This window comes from Manis javanica, chromosome X, assembly GCF_040802235.1.
Source record: "Manis javanica isolate MJ-LG chromosome X, MJ_LKY, whole genome shotgun sequence".
Classification (NCBI taxonomy): Eukaryota; Metazoa; Chordata; class Mammalia; order Pholidota; family Manidae; genus Manis; species Manis javanica.
Window position 1 is genome coordinate 47,203,228 of NC_133174.1, and position 16,711 is coordinate 47,219,938.

The 16,711-nt window shown below is 45.9% G+C and overlaps 2 protein-coding genes and 1 long non-coding RNA gene across 7 annotated transcripts in view; 2 read left to right on the forward strand and 1 right to left on the reverse strand.

Moving 5' to 3' along the window:
- The first annotated feature begins 1,815 nt into the window (after positions 1 to 1,815).
- On the forward strand, positions 1,816 to 10,282 carry TSR2 (TSR2 ribosome maturation factor). Of its 5 annotated transcripts, XM_037010373.2 has the most exons (7): positions 1,817 to 1,963; positions 2,127 to 2,217; positions 3,288 to 3,370; positions 3,490 to 3,561; positions 4,693 to 4,784; positions 5,373 to 5,543; positions 5,782 to 6,792. In XM_037010373.2, exons 5-7 carry the CDS (start codon positions 4,737 to 4,739, stop codon positions 5,914 to 5,916), a joined length of 354 nt encoding a protein of 117 aa, XP_036866268.1. In that variant the 5' UTR covers positions 1,817 to 1,963; positions 2,127 to 2,217; positions 3,288 to 3,370; positions 3,490 to 3,561; positions 4,693 to 4,736; the 3' UTR covers positions 5,917 to 6,792. The 5 variants fall into 5 exon arrangements, with proteins under 5 accessions (XP_036866266.1, XP_036866268.1, XP_036866267.1 ...); XM_037010372.2 differs by lacking the exon at positions 3,490 to 3,561; XM_017654101.3 differs by lacking the exons at positions 3,288 to 3,370; positions 3,490 to 3,561.
- Positions 6,747 to 16,711, reverse strand: part of FGD1 (FYVE, RhoGEF and PH domain containing 1) — a 36,717-nt gene continuing 26,752 nt past the window's right edge. The window contains exons 9-18 of the mRNA XM_017654099.3: positions 15,403 to 15,461; positions 15,116 to 15,262; positions 14,635 to 14,727; positions 14,378 to 14,457; positions 10,893 to 10,923; positions 10,289 to 10,390; positions 9,816 to 9,941; positions 9,478 to 9,639; positions 8,202 to 8,345; positions 6,747 to 7,680 (exon numbers count right to left, since the gene is read on the reverse strand). Coding sequence (XP_017509588.1) covers positions 7,375 to 7,680; positions 8,202 to 8,345; positions 9,478 to 9,639; positions 9,816 to 9,941; positions 10,289 to 10,390; positions 10,893 to 10,923; positions 14,378 to 14,457; positions 14,635 to 14,727; positions 15,116 to 15,262; positions 15,403 to 15,461 — 1,250 coding nt within the window. The 3' untranslated portion in view covers positions 6,747 to 7,374. The remainder of the gene's footprint in view (positions 7,681 to 8,201; positions 8,346 to 9,477; positions 9,640 to 9,815; positions 9,942 to 10,288; positions 10,391 to 10,892; positions 10,924 to 14,377; positions 14,458 to 14,634; positions 14,728 to 15,115; positions 15,263 to 15,402; positions 15,462 to 16,711) is intronic.
- LOC118970932 (uncharacterized) lies at positions 10,286 to 12,328 on the forward strand. Its single transcript, XR_005059128.1, has 2 exons — positions 10,286 to 10,485; positions 11,576 to 12,328. It is a non-coding gene; the product is annotated as an uncharacterized lncRNA (long non-coding RNA).

Below are 16,711 nucleotides of genomic sequence, written 5' to 3' on the forward strand. Positions count from 1 at the left end.
GTTGGAGCCATCTGTGTACCATGCATCTTCGGGTATGGGGGATCTTCCCTCCCAATAAGGACTCTCTGATACTAATGGTTCAAAAGCAAGTTCTTCCTGCTTTTCACTAGTATATGTCACCAGCTCCAACAACCGTTGGAGTTCTTCACTCAAGGGGCTACTAGAGAGGGCACTACACCGCTGTAGGTAAGCACCCCACTTAGCTAGTGTGGGCCTCTGTGCCACACCACTCCTTGGCTTTTGGGTCCAGTCTCGTACTCACCCCAAGGTCAGATAGGTGATTATTACCTTTATCAAGGCCATTCCAGTGACAGGTTCTGTAGCCAGCAAGGCATGATACATAGCAGCCAGTTGTTTTTCTATCAAAGTGTATTATACCTCTGCTCCTTTCCAGAGTTATGACCAGAATCCAAAGGGTTGGTGTGTTTGTTCAAGCCGCTTCCAGAGACTCCAGCCATAACCATCTTCAGTGACATGAACATCCAGCTCATAGGGCCTTGATGGGTCTATCACATTCAAGGCTTGCATGGCCGTGACTGCCCATTTTGCTGTAGTAAAGGCTGATGCACATGTCTCATCCCAGTCCCACCTGATGCCCTTTTGTACCAACTGGTGTAAAGGCTTCAGAATTTTTGCCAAGTGTGGGATAAGCACTCTCCAGTAGCTTAGAAGACCCAGAAACTCCTTTAGCAATGCTACAGTTGTAGGGCTAGGAAAGTCCATCTACAACTGCTTCTGGTATGACTTTGGTCTTACCCAACCAGACGACCCCGAAGAATTTGACAGACAAAGCAGTGCTGAGGAGAGAGACTGGGTTGGCTGTGCCAGCAGAGAGGCCCATAGGACATCTGTGTGGGTAGAGTGGCCCAGGGGCAGAGACCAGCTTGCTGCATGCAGACTCACTCTGAGTGAATGGGGTTTTAGTGATTGACCTTCCACCATGGAAATAAAGTTGGGTATAACCCTTTCACCCCAAGGACGTTCTACTGTCATTTCTTTCATCACATTGAATCCATTGTGAACTTGCCCAGGCCTGAAACCCATTGGCAAGACAAGGGGTTAAACCCAACTTTATTTCCATGATGGCAGGTCAATCACTAAAGTCCTGTTCACTCAGAGCAAGTGTGCATGCAGCAAGCCGGTCTCTGCCTCTGGGCCTCTGTACTCGGTGCTGCCACAACTCTAGCCTCTGCTGTGCTCTCTTGCAGTCTTTCAGCCATGTCACCATGTCACCCACAGCACTGGGAAGGCCTCTCTCTATAGAGTTAATAGCAATGTATTGCCCACACGTGTGTAATAAACTAGCCATCCAGGGGCAGGTGAGAATCCTGGCCACAGGAACCTTCATTTCATCCACATATATAATATGTGGTCTTTTCGACTAGTTGGTAGTGGTGTCATCTCTCTCGTTCCTGATTTCTGTAATTTGATTCTTCACTTTTTTTATTCAGTTATTGTAGCTGAAAGTTTGTCAGTTCTTTTCAAAGAACTGACTTTGTTTCACTGGTTTTCTCTGTTGTTTTTCTATTCCATTTATTTCCTCTCCAATCTATTATTTCCTGACCTCTGCTTGCTTTGGGATTACTTTGTTCTTCTTTTTCTAGTTTCCTAAGGTAGAAGTTTAAGTTAATAATTTTAGATCTTTTTTAATAGGGCCCCTACCGTCAGTCCTCCACTTCTGTCTTCCTTTGATTTAATTATTATGGGTAACTGCCGTGGTGTTATTGATTGCTCAGATGGAGTTTTCTATTGCTCTAGTCTTGCTGCCTGATCAACGGAAAGGCGAATCTGCGTTCACAGGCTCGGCTTCCGGCTCATTCGGCCTGGGCTGGGCTGCGGAGCGATTGGGCCGCCTATGCATGACGTAGTACGCAGCCGGAAGATGGCGGACGCTGGGGCGGATTTGCGAGGTCACTTCAGGGTTGGCGTCCGCGCAGCCCTGGAGGCCTGGCCGGCTTTGCAGGTGAGTGGGGCTACCGCCGGGATAAAGGTCAGGTCCTAGGACAGAACAGGAGTTGGCCAGGCGAGGCGCCAAAGGCTCGGCTGTGCGGTATAAGTGGCGAACCCCTATGCCACTCAAGGCCAGATCCCAGGCTGACGTGGTGGGCTTGGGCCTGTGTTCGCAGATTGCTGTGGAGAATGGCTTCGGGGGCGTGCACAGCCAGGAGAAGGCCGAGTGGCTGGGGGATGCAGTAGAGGAGTACTTCTTCCGCAATGGTGAGTGAATGTGAGGCGTTTCAACCCTTGGGCGTGGGGAAAAAGAGGTCGGCCCTGGTAAGCCCGCACTTCTTGAGCAATTGTTGGTTGGTGTCTGAGGGTGAGATGGAATGAATGCAATGCAAGCTTTGGGGTCAGAATTTTGAGTTCTGATGCCTTACAGGCTGTGCCATTGGCTCTTGGTATCACTTTGGAGTCTTTTTACCTCCCCAAGACTCAGCTTACTAATTCCTAAAATGAGTATAAAAGTATATAAAAGCATTGTCCAGTAGCGATGTAGTAATGCCAGTCACATCATGTAGTTCAAAAATTTTCAGTTGCCACTTTGATAAAGAAGATGCAGTCAGTATGTTGTTCAACTCACTATATCCCAAATATTTCAACATATAATCAGTATTAAACATTTTAAATGAGGTACATTACATCCTTTTTAGTGTTAAGTTTTCGAAATTTGGTGGGTATTTTAGTTTTAGCACATCTCTGTTTGGCCTAGCCACATTTTAAGTGCTCGGTAGCCACGTTTGGCTTATTTGGACAGCAAAGGTCTACATCTTTGATGTGTCTTAAGGGTCATGTAAGAAAAAGGGGCCCTGCAGACGGCCTTTTGCATAGTATAATTTTGCAAAATTCTTCAGTTTTTTAGTCTTTGAAATTACATTAGACAGAGTCCTTTCTCTCGAGGAATTTTACCATCTACTGAGGGATCCAGATAAATAAATAGGCATTCACACACAAGGTGATTTTTAATAAAGAGATGCGCAGGATGCTTGTGTGGCATGAGACTGGGGAGGGGGGACTTCTTTTGGAGGTTAGGAGAGGTGGTGACTGGGCAGAATCTTAGGGTTGAGGAGGAATTAACTAGGTGGGGGAGGCAGAGAGAGCAACACTCAAATAAGTTCTGTGGTAGATTTGGAAAGTGGCAGGGAGCTCAGTATTGGAGTAAGGGTGTATGTGTACTTGCAGGTATGTGGAGGGGAGGACTGGTACAGAATGAAGCTGTGGGGGTGGGGAGGACCCTGGAAAAGGGTAAGACATGGAAGGCCTTACATGCCTTTGGTTTTGTCCTTTAGGCCAGCATTTGCCAAAATGCATGCTATGGAAGACTAGTTCTGTTAAATGTTCAGTGAAGAAAAAGCTTCTCCAGCCAAATTATGTAAGAAAAACTTTTTTTCAGTCTCTACTTAAGAGTCACAATAATCATTAACATAGTCAAGGCTTGGATAAGGATAAGAATCACTAAAAAGAAGCCTTTTTGCCTTTGTTTCCCATTAGCTTTCTATGGATAGCTTCCCTACAAACCCAGCAAGACAATTATTTCTTGAAGGCTACGAAACAGCGCAGTAGGTAATAAAAATTCATGGGCAGGTCCTAATGTGAGTAATAGGATGGGATTTGCTGGATGCAAAGTTCAGAAAGTAATCCATATGCAGCATGGATTGGAGAGGGAAACTTATGAGAAGACTTTCTGTCTAGAAAAGGGTGAGGCCTGAACTGAAGCAGTGGCAATAGTTATGGAAAAGAAGGGGTATATTAGGGCCTTGGAGATTGTTTGGCTATAGAGGGAGAGGGAAATGGAGGCAAGTTTCTGGTTTGAGTTGCTGGTGGATTAGGTGCCTTTCATGGAATAGAAGAACCCTGAAGTATGAGAAGTAGATTTGAAGGGGAAAGCTGATGAGTTTGGCTTTGGATATGGAGGGTCTGAGGCACCTGTGAAACAGGGTCAGAGACAGTTTTGGGGGATATTAGGTTAGAGTGGTAGGGAAATCCATGGGGGTGAATGAGCTCTCCCAAAGGGAAGGGAGTGAGGAGCTTTGTGGAAGACTTTGTTGAGTAATTCTCTAATTCAGAAAAAGCAGAGCATGAGCCCATATGGTAATTGAAGCCTAGAGAGGAAGAGTTAGTCACACAGTAGGATATTGATGTCAAGGCTATGACGATTTCATCATTGTACTTAACATCTTTTTCTTAATGTATCCACTGGTCAGTGGCCTCCTGTTATCAGTGGAGACACAGTTGGGGAGGGTCTTTAAATTTCAGCCCTTGGGTGATAGAAATCAACGTGGATTATGGGTATCCCCTGTGCTAGGCATTGTTTGGCTGGACGGACCTTCAAGGATGCCACTGTTAGCCCCACTTTGCAGATGAATAACCAACTTGCTCGGTCACATAGAGAGGGGGCTGGTTAAAATAGGCCAGATGAAGGATGGTGGACGTGTTTGAGATGCTGTGGCAATAGAGGGCTTGGTAGGATGCAGGAAATTGGAAATTGGGTATTTTTATATAGTGTGTGTTAGGTTTTTTAAAAATTATGTTAAAACTTGGAATGCAGAGAACTTAAGCAAATAAAAGGCTCACTCTTTGGACCTTTACCCACCAACCAGACATGGAGCCACTAAGTAGCTGTAGAAGAGTAGCAGGCAGGAGTGATTAAGTTGCCTGGTCTTTGACCAAAGGGTCCTGTCCTTTCCTACTCAGCTGACTTGGAGCTAGATGAGGTGGAGGACTTCCTCGGGGAGCTCATGACGAATGAGTTTGATACAGTTGTAGAGGATGGGAGTCTGCCCCAGGTGAGCATATTGTGGACACAACCGCCATCTCCCATCTTGCAGTCTTTCTTTTCCTGTGTCTGTTTTAGGCCATGACTCTAACCATTCTTGAGTCCTGCACAACTCTCTGACTTCCTGTGGCCTAAAGGAAAAAGTTCACTCTTCCCAGTCCTTCTCCAAACCCTGCCTCATCTCTTATTTCTCTCTGTATGTCATTCTTACTTGCTTATTCCATCTTATTTCCCTTCCATACATCATTCTCTTCCAGGTCTGTCCCTCACCCCCATTCCAAGGGCAGGTCAGCCAGGTACATTTCCTTCCCTCTGGTTTACATCACTTCCCCTGCTGGGGATTGCCTTCTCCTTTACATCCTCCACCTTTCAAAACCATTTCTAGTGCCTTCCCTGCTAGAAGGGCCTCTTTCGATGTTCAAGTCCTCACCTGAGCCCTTCACATGTGGTTCCTTCATAAGTGAATTCCTTGGGAAAGAACGAACCTCATTTCCTGGAAACTTCCAAACTCCTCTCTCCCTAATCTTGCAGCAAACATGGGCTGATTATGTTTTAGGTTCTCCAGATAATCCAAGCTTGTTAAATGTTTTCTTGATAGGTGAGCCAACAGCTCCAGACCATGTTCCATCACTTCCAGAGGGGTGATGGGGCAGCTTTGAAGGAGATGGTCTCGTGCATCACCCAGAGAAAGTGCAGGGTCAGAGCCACTGCACTTAAGACAGCCAGAGAGATGGATGAGACTGATGCCGACAGTGTGGAAGAGATGGAGGTGAGGGGGTGCCCCTTGGGTGGGGAGAGATGCAGATGTTTTCAGTTTTCTTCTGGGAGACCAGCTCGTTTCACAGGGAAGTAATGGGGACAGGGTGGTGGTAGTTGTATTACCTAGAGGGCAGGGAACTTTACTGAGGTCATACAACCAATCCTAGCAAAGCTGGGAGGAGAGCCTGGTTCTCCAGTGGCCAGCCGAGAGGTGTTACATTTAGCGCTCTCTTGTATTTCTCCTCCAGGTCACAGCTACGAATGATGGGGCAGTTACAGATGGGTTCTGTCCCCAGCCTGAATCCTCTGGTTCAGACTTCCAGACTATTAAAGAAGAGGATATAGTGGAGGATGGCTGGACCATTGTTCGCAGAAAGAAATGAGTGGAGCTGGAAACAGCTTGAGCTCTTGTTTGCTAGTTGTTTTGAGACTCATTTGTGGGGTTTTTTGGAGGGCTGTGGGCCTCTGAACTGGTTACCCTTCTACCCTCTCTCCAATCCCCTATCCAGCTCCCTCTAGGGGAGGAAGAGCACTAGGGTCTTTATCTTGGGGTTGTGGGACCTGGTTCACCAAACCCCCTTGGGCCTTAAGTTACTGTCTAAGTAATGAGGCCTGGTTTCCCAGTACAGTGCCTCTTCGGTGCAGTTAGTGTGAGGAGAGAAGATAAGTGGCTGGAGAATCTAAATGTTTGACAGTGAGCAGGTAGACTTGGGGAGGGAGAGAACCAACAGGAGAATCAATACTGCTGCATCACGGATGGTGAGATGAACATGCAAATGAGACAAATGAGTTGATACGAACAAAAGTAGCTGTAGTACCTCTCTCTCTCTTCTCCCCACACCCTATACACACAGTGCAGCTCTGAACCCCTGCCCAGAAATTGCAACCTCCCAGGAATGCTGCCATTCTGCAGCCCAGCCTCCAGCCCTGGGTTCCTTCAGGAAGTCTAAGACCTTGGTGAGCTTGGGGGACCAGTCTTTTGTTTTCTGTCTCCTCCAACCTCTTTTCCAGTCTCTACATCCTACCCCATCCATCTCCAGGGATGAGGCTTAAGACCTCAAATAATATCTTACTGTCTAATCTGTGCCTTGACCTGCCTTCTGAGAGCTGAGCTTCAGAGCTCAGCATGGGAGCAATTTCTGGGCCCATCCTAGCAGCCCAGTACTCTGGAGTGACAAACAGATGGACGAATAGAGCACAGCACTCTGAAAAGTTTCCATAAGCCCGAAATAAACTGTATTTTTCTTTAAAAAACAAAACAGAGAGTATCCATTGTCTTCCCCCGTTCCCCTGTCCTGCCCAGTGGCCCTGCCATGGGTCTGGACAATAAAATACTGGGTAGCCTTGGGACCAAGTAGAAGTTGTAAGCCATGGGAGAGGCAGGAGTGGTCTGGTCTCCACCCCACATAGCATCATACATGTAAAGACACTGGCTGAGGGGGCAAGGTTGGGCCAGGGCCACAGGGTCAGTGGCAGAGTTGGCACTTGAGTCCAGGTCTCCTGCCTCCAGTGTTTTAGAGGGAACGGGGTGGAGGCAGGATCTGTAGGGTGTTGAGGGGAGGGGAGAAAAATGGTCTAATTCAGACAGGCCTAGCAATAGCTTCCATGCTCCCTGGGGACAGGGATTTTAAAAAATTAACATCACTGTAGGAATTTTTTTTTAAAGCCCACATTTTGTGAAAAGGTGAATTAAAAAACCCAAGACCCAGCATTCGGGATTGAAAGTGCCCACGATGGGAATTCAAGTATTGACTGAGCTGGGAGGGAGGGGCTGGGGAGCCCCCAGTCAGACATGGGCAGCTAAGGTGTGAGGCCAGGGGACCCAGTTCCTCCCAAACCCTCTAGGTCTTGTCTTGGGGCTGGGGGGCTTCGGGGGGTTCAGCAGTGGCTCCTGAAGCTGCCACTGGTACCTCCTCCATCTCCCTGTCCTCAGACAGTGTGGGCCCTGGGCAGAACGTGTCCCCACGGCCTGCCCGACCGAGCACAGCCATCCAGCGCCGCTGTAGCTCCTCAGTCTCAGGGCTGAAGTACCAGCTTAGGTGGCTCTGGGTGATCTTGAAGACATGCCGTCTGTCAGGCCGCTCCCCTGCCTCAGGAGGCCCCACCTCAAAGCCAATGAGGGGCAGGCTGCGCTGGGCTTTTACATCCTAGGAAACCGACAGCTGGGGTTACCTTGGGGCTTCTCACTGGTTTTGCATCTGCTAAACCCCCTTTTTCGTCCCCAACTCAAGAACCTTCTATCACTCCACTGGCTCCAAGAGGAAAATGTCTGAACCTGGGCTAGAACACAGGCTGTTTCAAATACCTGTTTCCTCCCACACCCAAGACCAGCTGGGCTAGTCTCTAGCATATAGCAAATAATGTTTTCAGGCCTTTGTCTAGGCGGTTGCCCTCATCTGCATCTTCTCCACTAGCAGTGTACTATCTCCACTCCAGCTTCCTCCAAGAAGCTAGCCCCCAACTCACCCAACTTTCCCCTACATAACTTGGCCTACAATCACTCCTTGTCTGCAGCAGGTCTTTGTCTCTCACAAGGGCTGGGGTTTCTGATTTCCTCTTAGGTTCACCCTATCCCCCAAGGCTAAGGAGAGCTCAAGGACTGAGGGGGAAATGGGGCTGACTGGTTTTACCAGGTGGCTGAAAGGATCTGAAGGAGTAGGATGCATACCTGAGGGGCTCCATAGATGTACAGCACTAAGGGTTCATTCTCAGGGACCACAAACCATGCCTTGTGCCAGCCTTTCCCACCCTTCTCCATGTAGTGTAGGAAGCTGCAGATGACGCTGTTCTCTGCAGCCACTGAGGCTTGTTTCTGTGGCCAGAGACATGGGGAGCGTCAATGTTGATAGAAGGCCTACCTTGGCTCCTCTTGGCTTCAACACCCCCTCAGTGCAGGGATTGCTAATGCTGAAGCTCATGTGGCAGGAGTGATTTGCCCCAGTGACCCCCAGTGAGTCAGAGTCAAGATTCAAAGCCAGACTTGTCTGCTGCACTCTGGCCATGGCTGCTGCCTCCTAAGAGTTAGACAGAGGGGTGTACTGCTCCTCAGGCAGGGGCACCTAAATATCAGGCAAGCATTCTTTAATCAGTCCATTCAGGTACACCTTTTTTTCTGCCTCCTAAGAGTTAGGCAGAGGGGTGTACTGCTCCTCAGGCAGGGGCACCTAAATATCAGGCAAGCATTCTTTCTTTAATCAGTCCATTCAGGTACACCTTTTTTTCATGTTTAATCACACATCCATTCCCTACACTCAGCAAGAGGCAGCCAAACATTGTAGTTCAGGGGACTGGGTGGGTGGGTAAGGCAGTCTGGCTCAAATTCCCAGCTCTAGATGAAAATGTATTGAGACGAGGAAGGAGAGCATATAGGGTTGTAAGAATTAAATGAACTACTATATGCAAAGTGCTTAGAATAATGCCTGGCACAGGGTAAGCATTCTTTTAAGTGTTAAATACCTCAATTTGGTTCAAACCAAAAAGTGTGTGTTAGGTGCATGTGCCTAGAAAGATAGGAAGCATGTGCATAGTGGTCATCTAGTGGGTAGAAGGAATACAGTGTTTTAATTATGTTTGTTTATACTGTCCAACTTTCTTCAGGGCACATAACTTACTTTGTAATAAGGAAACATAATTTGTTAAATTTTTTAAAATCCCAGCTCTGCCACTCATTGGCTGTGTAACTTGGGCAAATAGCTTCCCTGAACCTCAGTTTCCTCATTTGTAAAATAGGGACAGTAATATCATGGACAGATTGGTTACAGTGAGGATTAAATGTCTAGGTAAAGCACTTAAATAAAAATAACTTGTGTTCATTCGCTCTTACACTCAGTGTACTCTCAGTCTGGTCACTTGTTCAGTGGGTGCCCAGGCCTCAGTCACACTGGGTGGGTGGCTGGGGCCCATGTGATCCATGTGAGAGTGTTAGTCAGGGGCCTGGCTCTTACCTCCAGGATGGATCTCCGGCGCTGGGGTGTATGCTGGCTGCAGGCTGGGCTGCTCCCAGGCACCCCATGCAAGGCCACATAGCAGTCAGTACACACACGGTTGGAGCGGTTGTTGTCATAGATGAGGCGGGCCCGGAACTCGGAGCACTTCCCACAAACCACCTGGGGTGGCAAGTGGGCAAGAGCAGCCTGATGAAAGCAGGCCTTCCCCTTCAGTGTACCAACTCCCACAGCAGACTCTCAGCCTCCCCCACCTTGGAGGGTACCCACTCAGAAGAGGGCCTTCAGGCTGCCAGTCAGTCTGCTCCCTAGCTCTGCCCCTGCTTCCCAACACTCACATGCCCACAGGCCTTGCAGTGGTGCCTGCGTTTGGTGATAGAATTGAAAGGCTCCTGGCAGCGCATACACATGGTGACTTCTTTTTCTCGGATGGGTGTAGGTGCCCGCTTCCCAAGATCCACGTTCTGGAGAGAGGGCCAGGTTCCAGGTCAGAGACAGCTACTCCCAGCCCAGTCCAGCCAGCCCTTGCCTCTGCGCCAAGACTTGGATCATCACTGGGAGGCAGCAGACACATTCAAAAGACCTGCCTTTGAGTCCTGGCTCTATCCCAACCTCACTGGACTATTGAAGGCAATTCACCTCAGTTTCCCCAGTGATTTCTCTGCATTCCTACCAACAGAAGACTGCAGAGGTCATGCACTGCCACTCTGGTCTTCACTTTCTGGAGTGGGGTGAGGAGCACCTCAAAGTGAGGTGGGAACTTGAAGGCTTGGGAGAGATTTCAGTGCAGGGAAAGGGGGTGGGGACTTACTGGAGAGTTAGGAGGAGTGTCTTCATCTTCTCTGTTTGTTGAGTTCAACAGTTTGAAGGTCTCCAGCGTCTGTTCATGCTTCAGGAGAGTGGAGTTGATGGCCTGGAGGTGTAAGAAATGAGACATCAGATCACCTAACAACCAACCCATTTCCATCTTTACCTCACCATACTGTGACCTAGACTGGAGGCAGAAAGGTTGGTTCTAGACCCAGCTCTGCCCCTTGATAGGCATATAACCTTGAGCATGTCCCTTCCCAAATCTAGGTCTCAGTTCTTATATTTGTGAAATAGGGGAGGGGGATCAGTGGCTGAAAAACCTCAGAAGGCCTTGCTGTCCACTGGGCTTTTGGTTTTATAGAGCTTAACTCACTGGGGTTACACCCTCAGAGGAGCCAGCTTTCTATAGGAAGAATTTCTGAGTTTCTGCTTAACATCTGGATCTAAGTTTGCTTATCTGTGAAATGCGGATAGTAAATTTGTTGCAAGGTAGGTGTCCAGGCCCATTCTGGTCAGATGTGAGTGTTAGGGGAGAGGCCACCCATCCTAAGAGACCTGTTAATAGTCCTCTAGTTCTCCTACCACAAAGCCTTCTTGGATTTTACCTGGACCCAGTCTTTCTTCTCTTCCTCAGTCCTTGGGGGAAAAAAAGAAAGATGTCAGGTTAGGCAGGCCAACCAAAAGCAATTGCAGTGGTAAAGAGCAGGTGTTTTGGAACCAGACAGTCCTGGGTTTGTTGAGCCTTTTTTTGCTCCTTCACTTATTACTTATGTGACCTTAGGCAAGTCATTTAGCCTGAGTTCTTTTTAATTCAATAGTTACTAATACCTTTCAGATCCTATGCTAGGAACTTGGGCCTCAGAGAGGACCCTACCCCTGAGGAGCTTATGGTCTAGTGGGAGAGACAGGGACAATACAGGGGAATCAGTGCTGTGACAGTGTGAAAATAGGGCTGAGGAGTCCAGAAGAGGAGACCTGCCCCAGCCTGCTAAGGAAGGTTTCCTCAAGGATGTGCTAGGCCTCAGGTAGAGGGCTAAGGGTGAGGTGTGTATAAAAGTAGGGAACAGGGAAGAAACCATAGATAGTTCCTTGTTGCTGAAATGTCAAGTTTGAGAAAGCAGAGCAGTTTATTTTTATGAACTTGTAAAATGGAGATGAAATTATCAGTCTGGGTTCTGAGCAGTAACTGAGGTAACAATCCTTGGTATGCTACGTGCTCGATCAGTGTGAGTTACCCCTTCCCTCTGCCTTCCTTCCCCAACTCTCCTGTCTGCCTTTGGTCTCCAAGGCCTCTGCCCTGGTGCAGCCCCATCAACTACTCACTAGGAAGAGGACCTGCCTTTTTGGCTGACTTCCACCTGGCTTCTTAATTTCCTTCCACATCCATACTCCAGACATCAAAAGTACTTTTCTATTATGAAAGTCTGACTACATCCTTAGAAAAATTAAGGATGTGAGTTAATATTTAGCTACAAGAATGTTCACTGAAATGCTGTTTACTGTAGTGAAAAATTAGAAGCAGCCTACGTGTCCAAAAACAGGCGATCAGCTAAGAAAAAGATGATGGTACATCACTATTGCCAGACAATATAAATGATGTAGAAAGCTGTTTATAATGCTAAGCAAAAACAACATATAAAAAGTACTCATAGCATTACATTTTTGTTTAAAAATATATGTGACATGAGTGTTTACATTTGTCAAAACTCATTGATGGTACACATAAACCTGTGTATTTCACTGTATGAAAATTTTTTCTCAAGGAAAGGAATGGACCTTAACAAATAGTGAACTCTAATGATATGCACTCCAAAGTATTTAGGGGTAAGGTGTAGTGATGTCTGCAATGTACTTTGAAATGCATTAAAAAAAATCAGATGGATTGGTGGATGGATAAAAGGATAGATTTGTGATAAAGTAAATACAGCACAATGTTAATACTTGAGAATCTATATGGTGGGTTTAAGGGTGTTCACTGTACAATTCTTTAAACTTTTCTGTATTTTAGAAAATTTTCATAATAAAGTATGGAGAGAAAACATTGTGTGTCTATGTGTGTTTGTATGCATAACACATACATACAGGTGAATACAGGAAAGGCCTGAAAGGAGTTCTGCCAACACATCTCTGAGTGGTACCATTTTAGGGGATTTTACTTTATTCTGATTTTATTCTTTATAAAAATTCTCTATCTATATTTTCTAATTTCTAACTTCTTTGCAATGAACAATATTGCTTTTGATTTTTAGGAGCCACAATAATGTTTTTGGCAATGCATGCTGAAGCATGTGGGGTGAAATGTCATGTCTGTAATTTATCTTAAAGTGGTTCAGCAAAAGATACATATGGCAAAATGTCAACAGTTGTTGACTCCCAAGTCAGTGGTTTTAAACCCTGGCACACACATTAACATCACCTGGGGAGCTTTTAAAATTCTCAGTGTTCTCACAGTATACCCCCAACAAATTAAATCAGAGTCTCCTGGGGTGGGTCCCAGACATAAGTATTTTTTTCAACGCTCCCCAGCAGATTCCAATATGTTGCCAAAGTTGAGAATCAGTTGTCTAAATGGTGGTCTTATGGGTGTTTGTTGTATTTCTACTTTTATGGACATCTGAAATTTTTCATTGAACAGTATTTTTAAAGGGCATATCAAGTGTTTGCAAAGCAAATCCTCCATGCCTTCCTGCTGCCACTAGGAGGAAACTCTACACTGTTTAGCACACCCTTCTGGGCCCAGCAGGCCTCGGCAGCACCCCCTTTCCATCCTCCCAGCTGAGGACGTGGCTTGTCACTCATGCTCTGCTGAGCCCCAGCTGGGCCCCATACCTTCCCTGGATGTGCTTTCTTGGCTTTCTTCTGGTTTCTGTGGCCTCTGGGATGCTCTCTGTCTCCTGGAACTTCAAACCCAACTCTTGTCTGTTGTCCTCCAGGAGGACACACACTAGCCCCTATTCATCCTTCCCTCCCACCTCCATGCAGTTCCTGACATGAGGGTTCTGACTCTCATTTCTCACTTCCTGAAGCCTTTGAGAAGCAGTTGAACTACCCAAATACATCTATTCTCTGGCCCTGACCATGACCTCAGTACCCTATCACCTGTGCCCTCAGAAGGCAGCATGAACTCCAGGTCCATCTCTGCTCCTTTCTAGCTCTGGAATCTTGGGCAAGGTACATAACTGTTCTGTGCCTCAGTTTTTTCATCTGTAAAATGGAGTTGATGGTAACAGTAGCTACTTCAAGGGTTGTTTTAAGGATTCAACTAGTCAATTTAGGCTTAACATTGTTAAAATTAAAATTGCCTGGCATAAGAGCAAGTCTTCGTTAAATGTGAGCCATTATTATAATCATCCAAGTAGAGGATAGATATGAAAGCCCCTTCATTAAATGGCTGGGCATTATTTTTAAATTTGGTATTTAAAATATTTTTATTATGAAAACTTTCAAGCATACAGAAAAGCAGACAAGATAGCACAGGTACATTAAATATATACCACTATACAGATGCAAAGTTTTTAAATGTTTAGCTATATTTACTTCATACATATATGCACATTTAAATATATGTTTATGTGTATGTAAGCATATGTATGTATATATATATGTATTGTTTGGTTGATAAATAATTTTAAAATGAATTACACATATTGTGATACTAAATCCTCACCACACACCACTAAAAAAACAAGGCCATTCTCCTATATAATCACTATACCATTATCACACCTGAGAAAGTTTATAATAATTCCCTAATAACCAATGCTCAGTTCACATTTAGATTTTCTCTATTGTCTTGCAACTGTCTTTTAGGGATGTTTTTCTCAAACCAAGCCCTTGTCATGGATCAAACATTGTTTTTGGTTATTTTTCTCTGAACTATATTGTTACTAATGTTTGGATTAACATCTCATTCTCTCTCTAACAAAACCTACTAAAAGAGCAAGCCTGCATCTTTGGGGAAAGGTGCCCACCCTTTCTCTAAAATAATCTCTTCCCTAGGGAGAGAATTGTGTGGGACTAGGCCTAGAATGCCTCAGCTTATCTGAAAGGAGGAGGGGGCTGGAGGGAAGGTATAGGCAAGGGCAAGTACCTGGCCTGGAGCTCAAGGGAGCGCTGCTTTCCTGACACCAGGAAGGTCCGAGGCAGATTGAAGTTGGAGCTTTCCTTTAACTGAATAGAGGGAGAAAGAGGCTTTGTAAGGCCTACTGAGCTCCACAGAGCCTTCTACCTCTGCACGCGCGCGCGTGTGCACACACACAGAGTTGGGGTCAAAGTCAGACCATCTTTTCCTCCCATTTTCCATGAAGGCCCCCTCCAAGTCCCCATTTCCCACCTTCTAGTGCTCACCTCCATGCCATCTACATCAATGCGCGCCCGCACACTAAACTTCTGGCCAAGGAGCCGCAGCCTGGGTACACAGTAAAGGAGGCGGTCGTTGAACTAGGAAGGAAAAGGTTTGGGATTTATGTGCAGAGCACCCAGGAAGGGTAAGGTCCACTTCCCTAGCCCTGTAGCACTCCTGAAACTTTATTGCTGGGGACTCAAGGCAATAGATGGAGACAATATAGCCCAGGTTGGGCACAAAGGTCACAGGGAAAGACCCTAGGTATGGAAGTCACTTCCTAGTTGGATGACCTTGGGCAAGTCACTTCTCCCTAAGTCTTGGTTATATCATCTGTAAAGGAAAAAGATCCTAATATAGGCATGAAAATACAATGAATTAATAGAAGAAAGAATGGCTAGCAGAGGTGTAGTCTTGAGTGAGTACCAAGTATATGTGTGTTTTTTTGTGGGAAGAGCCACCTGCAACCCCACACCTGGCACTTACTAGAATGAGGTATCGGTCTTGAGTGGTCCCATTCTTCGCTGACAGCTTAAGGATGTGGCCTTCTTTTATGAGCTCTTTGGTGGGGCTGACAATATCTTCCTCACCCCCTAGCAGTTCATATACCTTCAGCAGCTTGTGCATTCGCTCCTGGCAGGAGCAGTGAACAAAGGCAAGGTTGGTGGACTGGCCTCCCCCCAGATGTCCATAAGTCACAAGCCCCCACCCCCAGGGAAAAAGACACCACAGGTGGTTGGCTAAGGAAAAGCAGGGCTAGAAGGGCCACTCACCATTTTGCGGATGGCAGCGTTAGAGTGCTCTGCTGCTGTGGCTATCAGCTCCAGAGACTCTGTGGGCAGAATGGGCAGTGAGATGGGGCCTAGCAGAGAAGAGATTCTTGGGGGCTCCTTTGCTCCTGGAATATCTCCTCCTGTCCTGACCACAGAAAGCACCTCATTCCAGAAAGCACCAGCCTCAAAGGTATATATAGCAATGTCACTTAAAATCAGAAACTCTCACAATTAATGCCACACTGGCAGATTTGTAGTACATGGATTAGCTTGCAGTCAATAAAACGCAAGCTTAGCAAGATTATTATTACCATCAAAAATAACAACAATAATAATTACATATGCAACTGAAAGAAAATACCCACATTTAATAAGCTGTCTCTGCATGGTGGGATATGAGTGGGGTTTTTATTGTCTTCTTTATATTTTTCTATATTTTTGAGAATGAACATGTATTACTTTTATAATCAGAAAAAAGTCATATACAGAAATAGAGATGATCCTATTCTTTGTCTCAGTAATTCTGATTACAGGAATCTATATTAAGAAAACACACATCCTATATACAAGTACACTTTCATTGTAGTGTTTACAGCATTATCAAATTGGAAACAAAAATGTCCAACTGTCAGGGTTTAGTTAAAATAATGTGCATTCACAGAATGGAATATTAAACAGCCTTTACAAATGATGCTTATGTAGGGTTTTTCATAACCTTTGAAGTGCTCAGGATATTTTAAGAAAAGGATACAAATTTGTATATACTAAATGATCTCAATTTTGCAAATGTATGTGTATTAAAAATGCTAGGAAGAATATATGTCAAAATGTCATGTTTATCTCTGGGGGCTCATATCACAGGTGATTTTTTTTCCCTACCTCTTTCATCTTTGCTGTAATTTGCTCATTTTCTACAGTGACCAAGTATATTCAGGAAGAAACATTGAAATAAGTCCCTATATATCTCCACACACTAACAAATCCTGCCCACACTGGAAGCCAGCTGCAGCTGCACTGTAGTCCACTCATATTGCCCTCCACTCTTGTCCATACAGGGTGAGATTTTCCCACCCAGAAAACATGCCAGTGATGGAGGAGGACAGGAGCTTCTGAAGAGGGTCCATGTGGTTGGCAAACCAAGTCTTGTTTTCCTAGAAGGCTCTCCTTCCATGATCAGGTCTTGGTGCTCAAGATCTGTGGCCCCTGTTCCAGCTCAGGCCTTTCAGGTGCCAGTCCAATCTCCAACCACTTTTTCACCTTAGCTGCCAGAGGCAGTTTTCTTAAACCCAGCTTGCTGTCACTCCTCTGC